At 40.5% G+C, this 16,361-nt stretch overlaps 1 protein-coding gene across 2 annotated transcripts; it reads right to left on the bottom strand.

Annotated features, from left to right (window-relative positions):
* Nucleotides 1-274: 274 nt before the first annotated feature.
* LOC310927905 (14-3-3 protein epsilon) lies at nt 275-16,044 on the bottom strand. 2 transcript variants are annotated; one of them, XM_083890317.1, is made up of 7 exons: nt 15,762-16,044; nt 9,646-9,845; nt 8,213-8,319; nt 6,663-6,869; nt 5,835-5,971; nt 5,537-5,580; nt 275-1,433 (listed from the first exon to the last, which is right to left on the bottom strand). In XM_083890317.1, the coding sequence occupies exons 1-6, from the start codon at nt 15,823-15,825 to the stop codon at nt 5,573-5,575; spliced, it is 723 nt and encodes a 240-aa protein (XP_083746443.1). In that variant the 5' UTR covers nt 15,826-16,044; the 3' UTR covers nt 275-1,433; nt 5,537-5,572. The 2 variants fall into 2 exon arrangements, with proteins under 2 accessions (XP_083746443.1, XP_083746442.1); XM_083890316.1 differs by lacking the exon at nt 5,537-5,580 and having other exon boundaries at nt 15,762-16,042.
* Between the last annotated feature and the right edge of the window lie 317 nt (nt 16,045-16,361).

The following is a 16,361-nucleotide window of genomic DNA, read 5'->3' as shown; positions in this document are numbered from 1 at the left end:
GAATCATTTTTTTTTTTTTTTTTAAATCAGCATTTATCAAAGCATTATTTTATGCATTTTTTTCATTCACTTCTGAGGTTAATGGAACGCAGCTTAAAAGCTCCATCATCATGCTCCTATTATAGAGGAAAATGGACAATAAAGTATGGCAGCGTGATTGACAGCTGGATGTAGGTAAAGTCTGAACTTAACATTTTTACAACTTGGTCAAAATCACACAATCAGACAAACAAAATAATAAAAAAAAAAAATCTCAGTTTTTGTCCATCATTTTTTCAATTTGAAGTTTAATGTTAATTCCATGCTGTGTTTCAGTAAGAATACAGATGGTACTTGTGGCTCCGGTGAGAATATCCAGTAGTACAAATCAGATTCACGTTACACATACTGAACAGAAGGAAGAGAGGAAACGACAGGAAAAGGGACCAGAGTTGAGACGAGGAAAACCCGGAAGAGTCAGGGAGGGAGGGGGAGTTAAAGATTCAGCAGGCCTCTATTTCCCAAAACCTTTTCTTTTTTTGTTATATATAGTGCCAATGCAAAACTGCATTACATTACAATCAAAGAGTGTAGAGCATTCCCCTCCCACGCGGCGCACACATATGAACACTGTCTGCTAAAAAGCCATTACCTAACTATCTGCCATTAGCAAAATTAGCGCTACAGCCTCACAGCACAATACTTGGTCCGAGGATGGACAAAAGTAGGTCGGACCGATGCTCAGAAACGGGGGATTTTCTGCTGTTGTTGACGGGGGTTAAATAAAAAACCGCATTGATGTTTTTTGAAGGAAACTGTGGTAACCACAAAGTACACAGGACATTTAGTTTTTAAACGTCCCTTTTTAGACCCTCCGTCATCCACTTTATATCCTGTTTGGGGGGGGGGGGGTAAAAACAGACAAAAGCGTGGACAAAGTTCATAAACACACACGCGCAGGGAGTCAGGGGAAAACAAAATGGAACAAAAAAAGATTCAGTCTTTAAATAAACTCTTGCATATGTGTGTTTTTTTTACGAATACAGGCGAGCGTTCTTGGCAACAGATGATCACGGCAAAGAAAAAAACAGTAAAGAAGAAAACTGCAAAAAAAAGAAAAGAAGAAAGAAGACTTGCAAGAGGAGTCGAAGAAAAAGAAAGAGGGTCAGAAAAAAACCCTGGGAGTGGGGGGGGGGGGACGAAGACGCGAGCAGGGGGAGGACGTGGAAATGACGTGCATACGAGGAGAGGAGGTGAAAGACACAGAGAGTGGGCTGCAGTATAAACCCAGTGGAAAAAGGTGGCTGGGGACAAGAGCTAGTGCTGGAGGGGAGAAACAAGGGAGGGGAGGGAGGTGGTGGAGGAGGAGGGGAGGAGAGGGGGCGTGTCTTGTGTTGTTCAGTCTCACGGGGCCGCCTCCTCCGCATCTTGCTGTGCATCTTTGTTCTGTTCTTCTGAAATAGAAACAACAACAGGGACAGTCGTCAGTCGGGCGGAACCGTGCAAAGGAAAAATAGCTAACCGTGATATTTCTGCGATCTGAAGTGACTTTGACATTTTCTTCATATATACGATATCGACGTAAATAAAGAGTCATTATTGTGAATTATTAAATAATTTTTAGTTGCATGTTTTTTTGTAACATATGAACTGCAAAACAGAGGGGTATTTAATTGTTTAAAAAAAAAATAAACACCAACATAATGGTGATGTTTTACAAGAAAGAAAGAAAAAGTATGTGAACCCTTTTAATGACATGGATTTCTGCATAAACTGGTCATAAAATAGGATCAGGGCTGTATTTATCAAGCGTCTTAGAGTGCCATTTTACACTTAAGTCCTGAGAATTTGTGAAATTTAGTCCTACTCTCAAACTTAAGAATAAGAGCTATTTATCAACTGTCTTAAGTCTAAGAGTCACTCCTACTCTCCCAGATATTTAAGAGACCTCCAGAGGTGTCTTAAGATGGCACTGAGGTGAGAAGGATGTCCTGGCTTTGGGTGCTCATCATCATGCTTGCACGATTGTTGCTATTTTGACACACATACATTAATCTCATAGTAAAACACATTAGATCAAATGACAGCAGCAGCTGCAATGAACGCACACACGGACACGATCTCTTTCACAAAAACATTCTACACACTGGTGATGCACACGAGGATTTTAATGTCAATTATGCAACCCTTACCCAAACAAAATCTACAACCCAACACCACAGCCTGGATTGAACAGCATAGCTACCATAACTGCCTACAAGTTTACAGCCTACCAACCCAACAGCAACTTCACTCGTTAATTAATCATAACCCAATATTAATGATACTGTCAGTGATCACAACTGGCTTTAATGACACAAATGTAGGTTAAAAGTTAAAAGTAACTCAAATAAAAGCAAATCATGGACCAAATCCACAATTCAAAACCATTCCGACACAATCCTGTAATAATCGTAATAGTAGTACCACAGTAGGCTATAACACATATTTAATTGTGTTGCCTCTGGTAGCGGTGCGTCTTATAAACTGGTCCGCAATTATTTCCAGGTTATTATTCCTTGACAATGTCTTGTGACAGTTCAGTATCTGCCTTGGACCGCAGATTTTCTGACATCACAATGCAACCCGTTGATAGGTAGTGGTCATTAACATATCAATGACAAGAGTAGCTGGCACATGTGAGTGCTTGGCAATCTCCAGGAGCACCCACAGAATCGGCACCTATGCTCCCATTGTCCATTTCAATATTTCTAAGATATTTCTTTATTCTTAGACAAGGGATTCCCTTCCGTGATTGGTCATTTCTATGGACACGGAAGTGATGTCACCTTAAATTCAGTTTACGGCACATAGTACTGTCGTAATACAGCTCTGAGAGTGACACTTAAGATTCAGTCCTACACTTCGCTGAAAGTGTGAGTAAGACGCTTTATAACTAACTTTTAAGTGCAACTTTCAGCGAATAATTTTTTTTAGGGATGCACCAATTAATCGTCCAGTGATCGGAATCTGCCGATTTTCACGCGATCGGCTGAAATCGGTGACCGGCCAGTCAGAATAGTAGTAGAGTGTAGGGCTGGGCGGTATACCGGTTCACACCGAATACTGTTTTTTTTCCCGTTATGATATGAATTTTTAATATACGGCCATACCGGTGTATTTGATTACACAACATCCGCGCAGCTGCTGTCTGCTTAGCGAGTGAGCGCTCTGCATGTAAACGTTTCATTCATGTTTATATATTTGTTTCAATCACTGAACAAAGCCTGTCATATTTAAGACAAGAGTCAGGATCTTAAATCACTTGCACAAAACTTTTGATCAGCATTTGTTTGTTTGTCATTTAAACCTGTATGAGGAGAGAGAGAGAGGCATTGTTGGCACGGGCCGAGAGAGAGAGAGAGAGAGAGAGAGAGAGAGAGAGAGAGAGAGAGAGAGAGAGAGAGAGAGAGAGAGAGAGAGAGAGAGAGAGAGAGAGAGAGAGAGAGAGAGCGAGGTCATTTACTTATTTGTGTGTAGGTTATATGTTGTGAAATATGTTTAAACTTAAATAAACTACACATACAGGTAGTGATTCGTTTTTGTATTTTTAGTTGGATATTGGATGTGAACAACATGGTTCCATAACACTGCCGTTTTAAGATGTGTGTGAATATTCCACAGCATTATTTAGTTCTATTTTATAGTGGTAATCTGTTCAAAAAGTCACACTTTAAGTTATTATGTTCCATGGTAGCATGTTCAAATGTATCATGACAATTGTTTTTGTATTTTTATATATACACTTCTATTTTATAGTGAATCGTTTTTTGTATTTTTAGTTGAATATTGGATGTGAACTGATTGTATTTCTATGTTAAAAGAAAAGATGCAAAAATATATATCTTTCTGTATGCTGAAAAGTGGTTTAAAAATTTGAAATTGGAATCGGCTAAAATCGGTATCGGTAGGTCAAACTTCTTGAAAAATCGGAAATCTGCCCCAAAAATGGCAATCGGTGCACCCCTAATTTTTTTTACTCATAAGTCCACTCTTAGCAGGGTTCTTAGGAGTAATTCGAAGATGCTTGATAAATACGGGCCCAGATCTATCTATCTATATATATATGTATATATATACACTCATTTTAAAGCATCAGTTCAGGAGTTAAAGTCATAGATTTAAAATGCATAAATTAGTTAAATCACTTGTTTATCAGTTAATCATGCTCCAGAAATAAGAAATCATCAGTTAATGGTAAACAACATGCAGGTCTGTGACGAAGAGCTAATTTAGTGTCTACTGAACAAGCTGTGGACACGTTGAGTAAAGGGGAGGAATTCCTCATGAACCTGAACCAAGCGGTTGCTTGGGAAGGTTACCATGGAGACGGCACAGCCATCCGTGTAATGAAGAATTAAGAGGCACAAATAACAAAGGAACGGAGGATCCATCACGACTAAAATAGACACCGTAACAGTGCTCATTAGCGCCACAGCAAACTGGGCATGTGAGAAAGTCACAGGAGACGCAGCAGCAGCAGCTCCGCATGCAGCAGCTACCTACAGCCGCCACTGTGTTCACGCGTTTCTACAGTCACGCACACGTCCACATCCACATGCACAGTGAAGGAGCCGGGGGCGTCAGCAAGTTCTGAAGTCAGCTCCAAGTGTTTCCTCCACAGTATAAGGCTGTGCAATTAACAGAAACTTTGTTTCAATTACGATTACAAAAACAAGATAATCGAAGCAAATCGATAACAAAACGGGGCTTTTATTCTGACAATATCGCTTTAAAGGTGCATTATGTAATAAATCTAAAGCAACTGGCCGTAAAATCCTCCTAATGTCACAGAGATTCAGGAATAATGTTCATATAACAAACTGAACTCACCACAACAACAGTAAAGCCAAAATATTCACATTAAAAACATGTTTATGTTTTGAAATCATCATTTTGGCATATGTACCAATCATTGCAGTCAGTAGAGTCTCAGTTGCCGAGCAACCACGGGTTGCCAGTTGCGTCCGAGCTACAATAGCGGAGAAAATGAAACCAAAAAGACCTTGGCATTTTGAATTTGAGTGTAGTAACTGTGTTTGGCCACATTCTTACATATGGCGCCTTTAAATGTTGTCTAACTTCCTGTACGGCTTGTCATCTGGCAAACGGTGTTGCCAACTTCGCATATTCAGACCCATCGAGCAACTGCCTTTCAAAAATGCGACTAGCGTCAAATCTGGAGATGCTTTCTCAAGCGCAATATGAAGAAACGGATAAATTATGAGGATGTGGGGGGGAAATGGCATCGCGGTCTGTCTGCAGCGTGCACGCACTAGTGCTGAATAAATCCAGAAAACACGCAAAAGTTGAATCAAATACAAAAATAATTGCGAGTTCTTTTGTTATCAGCCGTCTTGCAGACACCCATGAGAGACAAACAAAGTAACTCTGGAGCCTCTGGAGTTTGTGCTGAGAGGAGGTTAGTGAGGTCAGGGTGGTGAGACGGGAGGAATCGCTAGAGGTGGAGGAGGAGGACGGGGGGGACAAAAAAGCCCATGACAGATGTTTGACTTACAAAATACACCTCTATGAAGGAGGAAGGGGGCTGTCCTTAAGAATCTACAGAAGAACGAGGGACAGAGGAGACGTTAAAAGGAGTGTGAGAGCCCGAGGAGGAAAACAGGGAGGAAGGAGGTGCTTTAAATTCAGCAAAAACAAACAGAGGGACAGCTACGAGGAGAGGAAATGTTAAGAGGAAGGTTAGGAGGGTTATTGTAGATGCTCTTTGAAGGTAAATAAAATGATCCCTCTGTAAAAAAGACAAATGATGATGCTGATTCAGCGGCCCGCGAAGAAAGGGATGGAGCTCTTACCTTCTCCCTGGGTGTCTGAGGTCCATAGTGTCAAGTTGTCACGTAGCAACTGCATGATAAGTGTTGAGTCCTTGTAGCTCTCGTCGCTCAGCGAGTCCAGTTCTGCGATCGCCTCGTCAAATGCCGTCTTCGCCAGCCTGTGGTTGGAGAAGAGGCGGGGCAACAAGGTCAACACTTTTGCGTCATTTGAACGCCGGTTTAACCCGTTTCCACCAGTTTAAACCCAAAATGTACACATTTACGTTTACATTTATTGACAAATAGGAACGAGGAGCGTCAGGTTACGTACTGAACGCTATAAAACATGAATAAATAATGCATGTAGTTGTGATTTTTGGCCTCTAGGGGACAGAAAGACACCAATGTGAGACGTGTCCATCTATCTTTACCACCCTTACAAATCTAGTCCTTTTAAATTGGTCATCATCGTAACAATTTGCTTGGGGTGTATTTTCACAGTAAAGATCATCCAAAAAAACGACAATATTACTTTTTAAAGTGCCACAAGGGGGAGGATCTATCTCTCCAGTGAGTTAAGATGCAAGAAAACGATTTCATTCTCCCCCTAAAAAACAGTTGCGTTATTGCTGTGTGGTTTGGAGCCATTTTAAAACATGTTTTATTCCCAATTATCATCAAAGATGATCACAACATTACCTAAGAGTAGCTCTCTTTAATGTAGAGGCAGAAGTGAACAGAGGCATTATTCCAATGTTTTTGTTTGGAACAGCTGCTGTGTTTGTGACAGTCTATCAAAACAAGCTAATCACATACACCTCCAGAAATCACAGCTTACTTAAACCACCACAGTGAAACATTTCCACCGACCTGCATGCGCGGTCTGGTGAGTTGAGGATTTCATAATAGAAAACTGAGAAGTTAAGGGCCAGTCCCAGGCGAATGGGGTGCGTTGAAGGGAGTTCATTCATGGCGATGTCGCTCGCGGCTTTGTACGCTACCAGGCTGTTCTCCGCCGCCTCCTTCCTGTCGTTGCCCGCGGCGAACTCTGCCAGGTACCTGTGGTAATCTCCCTTCCTGAACAGGGAAAATAAAAACCAACAAGTTTGTCATCAACTGCTTCCTCTATAATAAGTTCATTTGTTATTTTGCAATTTGGGTCTTTGAAAGCCTTCATTTGGATTTTCCAAAGCAACAACAAACTCAAGAATTGAGGCAGAATAAGACCAACAGCTTCTGTGGATGATCCACGAGCTAAAAACGCTGATTTTCACGATGGAATTTGGTGCTGGACGGTGAGCAGTTAACAGCCTGAAATTTTGCGAATATGATCAAGGAGTTGCAGAAAATGGCAGGTAAAAATGTTTTCATACGACGATGGTTTCATTTATTCAGAGGTTGGTAAGGAGCTGAATCATCTATTTATTTATTTAAAGGGCATGATGTTTCATGTTCGGGCACGGCACCTCTCGTGGCTTCCAGCTGTGTGGTAAAGATTAATTTTCCAGTTGGACAATGAGCCGAAAAATCCGTCGACGCGCTGCCAAGTTTATTTGAAGGCGAGGGAGAAGATGAAGGTGGTTTTTTACCTACTCTGCAACTTTCACGGAGACGTTAATGAAACATTTCAAATGGTGGGAGGTTCTAAGCTGCTCTACATTGACTGAAATACATGCTTTAGTTTGGGTGAAGTTTCTCGATATATTTGCAAATTTTTACTTCTTATTAGAGGGATGACAGCCTGACAATAAAGCACACTATTTTAAAATGTTTTTAACCACTTAGCAAAATGCTTATCTAATAAAATCTATGCTAATTTAAGATATTCAACACATTGAAACAGTCTTTTGCAATTAGAGCAAGTATTGATTTTAAGTTTGCAGGGACACAGGAGCTGCTGGTCCACAGCTGCCTTATTTAGGACGTTTGTGACACTTAGGTGAATCAGAATGAGATGGTTCAAATGCTGTTGTGACAAAATAACACATTTGGAAATAATAATGGAGTCAGCACTGGATCAACAACTCCCTTGTGCCACGATGTAAAATTAGTGATTTTCTCTATGGGATTTGGTGGTGGGAATGAGGAGTTTACACAATGCAACAAGCTGCAGTTTCCAAGCAAATAAAAACCATATAAAGTGGCAAATGAAAAGCTTCATATGTCATGCATATCGGATGCATGTCATGGGCATTTTGTTTATATTTAAAAGTTACACCCTACAGCTTCAAGTGCTAAAAATCCGTCTTTCCTCGCTCCTCTGCTGGCAGACATATTTCACTGATTGTGTGCCTCTGTCACTGGTTCCTTCCACTTTAGGCACACATGACAGTGTGTGAGCGCCGACATCTCTTCAAAATCAAATAAATTAACCATCGTTGCTTAGCATGGGAACTTTAAACAAAAAGGGCTTCACTTACATTTTGTAGTAGAAAACCTTGGACTCTCCCAAGTCGGCAGATTTGATGAGGTGCTGGTCCAGTACATCCAGAATATCTTGGCAGATTGATTTCAGCTCTTTCTCAACCTACAGGTCAAAACACACACACAAGTCTGTCGTCAGAGTTATCAAAAAGAACTCCGCTAGAACAATAAGAAGTCTTTGCTTGTTTGCAGTGTAAATCAAGTCCAAATGAAAGCCTCAGTTCAAAGGTCAACATCAGTCATTCAAGTCTGGCATTTTTAACATCATGTCCTTGTAAAATAATGCAGGTCTTTGTTTAAATATTGCTTTCACACAGCTGGAAGTCAAGGGAACTGTGGAAATTGGAATTTGCTCGTGTTTTTGTCCACCTTTTCACTTGCAAATAAGTCTTTCAGGAACGTTTAATTAGTGCCGTTATGGACCAGAAAGTCCTTCCGTTGCATAAAAACAAGGACGGGAGTTTTTTTTTTTTTTTTTTTTCCAATCATGGATTTTCCACCTGGGAAAAGCCCTCAGAAAGATGTTTGTTTCAGTTTGTCAGGGACAAAGTTCTGGCATCACTCACTCGTCCCGGCGCTGCAATAAACCTTTAAAACAAAGAACCCAACGTGACAAAAACAGACTTTAAAAGTCATAAAAGCTGAAAGCCTGGAGGGTTCGCCGTGCTTTACTGCACTGACAGAAGCTACTCTGCCGCAGAAATGAAGAAATTGGGATTTAACGCTGATTCATGGTTCCTGCCCACCTTGTTATTTCACTGGGACAAGTGTTCCCGGGCGAAAATGAAATCTGACCCTTTTCCCTGGAGAAGAAGTCACCGGACGAGAGCTTAAAAAAATATCCTGCCTATAGAATGTATACGGAAATGAGAATATCTATGACATCTATTCCATACATCCACATTAAAGCTGCTGTCAGTGATCTTCCGGGACATTTCCTGAACATAAACCTCATGAATTGCATTTTGTGTTTCCCGTCTTTATTGTTTCTTGTATTTCTACAGCTGATTCCAATTTTATTGGCCTATACATTTAGCCAATATACTTTTTTGTGTGACAATGCAACTATACACAGACTGTATTGGATTAGATATCAGACAAATAAAAAGGTAAAATCCTAATCTCACAGGCTGTAAAAACAAAAATAAAAATCAGCAACAACATTATTTTGGACTGATTATTTCTTCTTTAAAAAAAAAGGGAGAATTATGTCTTATAAATGACTCCAAAATGAACAATGGAAAAGTGGTATCCTGCCATCTCTGTTCAAAAATAGAATTCGACGACAGCCTTTCGCAAACTGCTGAAAGCACCGTTTCAAATGTATCAAATGACGATATCTTTTTCTTTAAAAATAAAAGCCCTTCCATACAAACGTCTGTACATACGGAAAACCTACAAAGACACAATCCCAACCCCACAAACTCACCGTTTTTCTGTAATCCCGGATCATGGCTGCTTTGTCCTCTGAGTTTTTGTTGTCTTCTTTCTGTTCGAGGCTGCTGATTATCCTCCAGGAGGCTCTTCTGGCGCCGATCACGTTCTTGTACGCGACGGACAGCAGGTTCCTCTCCTCCACCGTCAGCTCCACGTCCATGCCTGCCACTAGCTTCATCGACTCCACCATTTCTGAGACGCAAAGGGGGGGGGGGGGGGGACAAAATGGCATCAGGAATAATAAAATAAATAAAGAGCAATTACCTTTATTAAATAGCAGTATATCACATTAACAGAGAGTATAAACCCAACGACAGACACCGAGAAAGGATTCCGTTATCCTCTGCCGTCTGGGACACTGGCCAGGTATTAAACCCCCGTCAGAACTCCCCCCAAATCTCACAAAAATCAATTTTAGAGAACTTTTCCAGGACATTTTCAGCAATAATCTTCCTGGTAGAACAAACAAGCGATCACAGACTCTCATGTACACAGTTTCCCTTACATTCCGTCTCTCAGTGTTGTAACTGAATGGACAATAAGTGTATATTCCCATTTCAGCTTCCTAAACCATTTCCTGGTTTTGCTCGGCTGACAGTGGCAGAATATTAATGATGTGATTTTCTGCAATTTCATGGAAAGAAACTTTAGGATAATGATCCATAAATTCAATGACAACATGAATGTCATATTCTTATATTTCATGGCTTCGTAATAGATACTCATTTTGTCTTTTTTTTTTTTTCCCTTTCATCGCTGATGGCCGAAAACACTCAAAGCCACGACCCATTTAAGATGGATTGTAAATTACTAAAAAACTGTTAACCAGATTAAGGACGAGCAGTGAAAAGTATTCAGACATAAGTTAGGACGGTTGGTTGGGCCAATTCATCAGGCTAATATTAACATTTTTTTTTCATTTAAATATTGTGTACGAGTCCACCAATTATTACAAATAAAACATTTTTGAGCTCCAAGAAAACAAAATTCATCCAAACGTTCAAAACCAGTTATATATATGTTTAATATTCATAGATTAGTATTAAAATAGTGTCACAAAATGTGGATTGGTGTCGTTCAAAGGCTATTTTTTGTTGCAGTTGCCATCAAAAAATTGAAAAGCTGAAAAATTCACCGGTATGAGTGTTTTTTAAAGAATTAAAGTAGGTATTCAAATTTTTTAATCTACTTAAATGTGAATATTTTCTCCTTTTTTGCTCTCTACAACAAAAAAATTTATCATTTTAGTTTGTAGATAAAACGAGACATTAGGGAACGTTGTCATTTACAGGTCTGAGAAACACTGATTTAATTTTCTGACATTTTATGGACCAAACAAGAAAATAACCAACAGATTAATTATGACAATAAATGCCAGTTGCAGCTCCATTAAACATGTATATTTCATCAGATGAAGGGGACAAAAAAAAGAAAATTGGCTGCAGAAAAATGTTATGGCGCATGGAAGAGAGCATCACAAAAACAACCGGCGTTAGTTACCAGCAGCGGTGAGTCATATTCAAACATGGATGACATAACTGGCACTGTGAAGAGTTTCAGTCTCTTCAGTTGTAATGTCCTCCACCCTTCTTCATGTGCTACCATAAGACGTGACTCCGGGCTGTGTGTGTGTGTGTGTGTGTGTGTGTGTGTGTGTGTGTGTGTGTGTGTGTGTGTGTGTGTGTGTGTGTGTGTGTGTGTGTGTGACCGCGTTTCCACTACACAACTGTGAGAAACACTCTCACTCTTAAACCACAACCTGAACAATCATACGATCCTGAACGCAGCACCTCAGCACTTTCACGTTTGTTCATGTTAATCTGTTTTAATGTGATGACGGATGATAAAGACACATTTCAAGAGTAACAAGTTTTTTTCTGGGGACATGTATTCACACATTTTTCCATGTTAAACTGTGACTTTTTTTGGTTTATTTCTAAAAGGTATCTTCTGTGCTCCTTAAATGTGAATATTTTCTGGTTTCTTAGACAAAGAAAATCATGAGAAATAAATTTTTGTCATATTAAGCGAGTTGAGAGTTCAGTGATGAAAAAGCAACAAGTGTTAGAACAACTGTGAGACTGAAACATCATATAAGTGGAGGAGAAAACCAAAGCCATCTTCACAGACACCGTGTTACTCGGATGAACAAAACAGATTAGCAGTTGTTCTGCATGCGGCCAGCTGCACTGCACATGCGCAGCTCATTCTACTCTGTGATTCTGTGCTGTGTGGTCACTCTCCGTCTGTCTTTGTGTCTACAGCCAGGCCTGGCTCTACAACTGTCTCCCTCGGAAAAGTAGCTCAGGTTTGGCCAGTTAGATTTGACACGCCATGCGGAAAAGTTGCTAAATCTAGCAACAAAGTGGCTAAGTTAGCAACATTGCACATGCTGAGGCTGGATGGCCACATGTGGACTGAGGGATGAAATTGCAATGACAACAATGCAACACTGCGTGAAAGCAGTGGATAATACGCAAAACATGACATTTCCCTGTAGAGTGACATAAGTGAGTGTCGAACAGGTTTCACTACAGCACACAGTGCAGCTCAAGGACGCATCGCAGGAGCATAATCACACAAATTACGAAAAGAGCATCAGCATTTACGAGTCGAGCAGCCATGAAATGGCCTCAGAGTATGGCCACCTTTTCCTCAACACAAATATTTAAAAAAAGCTTGAATAATTGTTAACTTTGCATTCTTCCATAATTTTTTTATGTAGATTCCATGTATAGCATGCATGTCAAATCAATATCATAGATATTGTAATAATAATACATTTTATTGTATTATATATATATTTTTTTTTTTAAGGAGATATTTTAAGATTCCCTTATTAGTCCCACAGTGGGGAAATGGAGCTGAAATGTAATTCTGTAGCTAGATTACGAAGAGGATGGGCCAAGGATTGACCCCTGGGGGATCCCACAGGTGACAACAGTAGTCCTCACGGAGACCAGAACCTGGTCCTAATAAGGCACAACCTAATTTCTGAGGAACTGGTTCAGTTTTGAGCGAAGGTTTAAAACTGAAGTTGGGTTAACATTAGGGTGAGACATTTACTGGTTATGGTTAAGATTAGGGATAACGAATTGTTTACAAGGTATATGGTGATTTTAGCCAAAATATACGTGGATTTGATTTTGATTTTTGTCCATATTACCTAGCCGTAACCTAAGATTATTTAAAAATGTACGATGTTAATAATAGTTTACCAATACATTCTTAATATGATGTCTGATTCACAGAAAATATAACATATGATGAAAACTAAAGGGGGGAAAGAGCATAATATTTAATGGTGGTTAAAACAAAAGCGGAAGCTGAGCTGCAGACAGGTCACACCTACCAGGCTAAACATGTTAGCCGGGGGCAAAGAGCCAATCAATTGGCTTTTAACTTCACAGACAGGGTGTTATCTGTTGAAGCCAATGGCAGGGTTCAATACAGCACGCCGACGAAACCCGATACGCGGCGGTTTCAAGCCAGGAGGAGCACTGTGCAGCTTTGATCACTTTACCCTCCAGCCTGGCCTGCACTCCAGGAAACTCAATGACCTCCTCTGTGCTTTTTTCCCAATGTTTTCTCAGCACGTCGTAGACCTGATTAGCCGATCTGTCGTGTCAAAGTACATTAGTATACATTTGATTTATACACGACACACCCTGTGATGCAGCCGCTGTAGGAACAAAGAGGAGGGCCGTGACGGACAGCAGACACCTGCTCCATTTTAAAACACAATAAATCCACATTCAGTATACGGATAACTAACAATAATTTTGGTCACTATTACCACAACATGTAATTCTCATACTGTTATATCCCGATGCAGAAGCTAACGCTGAACAATTTTGAATAAAAATCTAATAACGATTAATTTGATATGATTCGCAAGATCAGAGGGAATGGTCATTTTTTTGTTACATCATTATTCTCATTCTCCACGTTCTCTTCAGTCTGTAGAATGATGTGTATGATCAGTAATTCATCTATAATTAGATTCTAACACACATTATGGCTTTAAGAAATATTGCAACATGAAAATTGCAGTGGGTTGTATCGCGATTGCGATCAAATTTTGACGAACCGTTCCGCCAAATATCACGACTTAATGCAAATTAAGCCAGGAATCACTCTAGCATTTTGTGCTAACTTTGTACCAGTGCGTTAAACAACGTACAATGACGCAACGAACGCAAGTGAGTTACGGGTTTTTGCCACCCAATCAGCTGACTGTCGTGGGTGGAGTAGATCTACATCCACCTGTACCACACAATTGCATTTCACTCTGGAAAACAGAAACAGTCGTGGCCAGTGATTTGTTTAATAATCGATAAACATGTCCATTATTTACTCGATTGGTCCGTACAGAGAGAGAGAAAATGTTGTCTTTCACAAAAATGTATTGTTTTATCTTGTTTAAGGAAGCTGAAAACCTAGTTCCTGGATTAATTTAATTCAGTTAATAATCGATTAATCATTGCAGCTCTAAGGTGGCTTAGCATTTTCTATTTCCAGCATTTTGTAAGGCGAGCCTTTGGTTGAGTGGCCAATATCTGTTTTTCCTTCTGTCTCTGACAGTAGCGCTGTTGTCAGAGTCTGTCTTCCATGCAGGTCACTACAGAAACTACAGTGCACACTGCAAATTTGGCGTCTATACCTTATGTACAACCGCTCTTAAAAATGCTGAGCTATCCCTTTAAGCAAAACCCAACAAGGGTCACTGATCTACCTTCTTTTACTTTTACACAAATGGTGGAGTGGCTGTGCTCGCCAAGTAAACATATTATTTAATAAAAATTTGAAATCATGAGCAATTTGTATTGTGCATGACAAGCTACAAACTACACTACAGTATTACACGCCTACATGTTATGTCAATTTATGTAATTAAGATTTCTGTTTGTCAATTACTAATTTGACAAAACATTTAAACCCATCACTGATAATGTGTTTTGTGGTTTCACCTAATTTTAGATGATATATATTATCATATGATATATATAACTACATATTTGCAGCATAACTACATATTTGCAGATTCATCGATTTTCAATCATTTACTAAATTAATTACCAACTATTAGGTTTTTAAAGGATTAAATAAATTCCCAAATGTTTCTCCTGAACTTCTTTGCTGTAGATAAAGACACTACCACGAGTATTGCACAAAATGTGTATGGACTGTGCAGGTAAAGCCACTGCACTGTATATCCATTGTGGAACTAAACTAAATATTTAAATATACGAGTTGAATTCCGCAGAAAAGGCACTGATTGAGGACAAGCTGTTTGACTTTACAACCACGGTGGCAAACACTCCCTGCCCTGCCCATCCATGTGTACGATTGGTGCTGCACCTATCAATCATCAACCCTTCATTATGAGCGTCTTCATGGAGTGAAATTAAAAAAAATACATAACTGTATTTATTTATGTAGACTTTATATCGAAAATAAACAATGTCAATACATAATGTCACACCTGTGTGGTGAGAAACTTGGGTCACATTAGAGTTTTCCATTGGCGTCAACCGGTTGGCTAAGCTAACACCCTGCGTTAGCGTGAACCTGTGACTCAGTTTTCAGATAAATCATTGCTGCGTGTCGGAGCAGAATCTTCCAGACGCTGCCAGTGGATGCTAGTAAATCCAGCGGGGCGCGGGTCATGTTTGTTAGGGTGTGGACGAATGCTGTAGCGCTGTATTTTTGACTGGAGATCAACGTGACGCGTGTCGGGAGCCAAGGAAAAGGGGCTAGCGTGCTAACGGGCTAGTTAGCGATTTAAACGGCTTGCTAACTACCGGTGGCCGCGGACTAGCTTAGCTTACCCCGCGTCATGTAAACGGTAACCAGACACCGGAGCACCAGACAAAGCACGTTTCATTTTCCCACGGAGCGAGCTAGCTGCTCCGTCCGTTACCGCGGAGGGGTGGTTCATTTCAGCGTCCAGGGGCTCGGCTGGCTGGACAAGTCTCCGCCATTTTGTCTCCTCTCACCCAACAAATCCATACCTGAGTCTCCGAGCCCCCTGCGCAGGAAGACGGAGTGGGAAAGAGGGGCCAGGCTTTCTGCGTTGACCGTGCTCTGTGCGGCTGCGAGGCTTACCGTCGTATCGCTCTGCCTGCTCGGCGAGTTTCGCCTTGTACACCAGCATTTCTTTGTCGCTCATGGTCGATTCGGCGTTGGGGGCTGTTCGAAGCGTCCCGGGGAGTAAAGGGGGGAAAGATTATCAGCTGCTCGGCGATTCCTTGTGATGGATCAGCAACGGTACCGTCGCTCCGCTGAATCGAAGACCCACCGGTGGCACTGGCGTAAAGATGGCGTCTCTACTCCATCCGGGAAACCCACGCAGCGGCAGTCTTCATCTACGCCTACACCCTCAGGACGAGTCCCGAAATAGACCACCCTCCGCGTTTAAACCCCACCAAATCCTCTGCAAACACCGCCGAATACACAAATAATAATAATAATAATAATAAAGCTGTGTCTAAATTGTCGCTGGAAATATTGGTTGACTTTATTTCATAAAGCACCTTTTAAAAACAGAGTTTACAAAGGGCTTTCGTTGACAGACCAGCTTAAGAAACAGAAACCAGATACAAGAGACACAAGAGAAATAACAAGGAAATAAAAGTCCACTGGGTTAAAAGTTCAAGATCAAAGGTCAACATTTGTTTGATTGCCTGATTTTAAAAAGCTTTTTAA

Source organism: Microchirus variegatus (assembly GCF_963457635.1).
Source record: "Microchirus variegatus genome assembly, chromosome: 5".
In the NCBI taxonomy this organism is placed as follows: Eukaryota; Metazoa; Chordata; class Actinopteri; order Pleuronectiformes; family Soleidae; genus Microchirus; species Microchirus variegatus.
This window is presented reverse-complemented; position numbering and strand designations above follow the sequence as displayed.

Bases quoted from the DNA above. Each gene is read 5' to 3' on its own strand.
- LOC310927905 (XM_083890316.1), bottom strand. From the start codon at position 15,825: ATGAGCGACAAAGAAATGCTGGTGTACAAGGCGAAACTCGCCGAGCAG. The intron at 9,846-15,761 runs GTAAGCCTCGCA...TTTGCGTCTCAG, and splicing joins GCAGGCAGAGCGATACGACG to AAATGGTGGAGTCGATGAAG. The intron at 6,870-8,212 runs GTAAGTGAAGCC...TTCCCTGTTCAG, and splicing joins AAGGTTTTCTACTACAAAAT to GAAGGGAGATTACCACAGGT.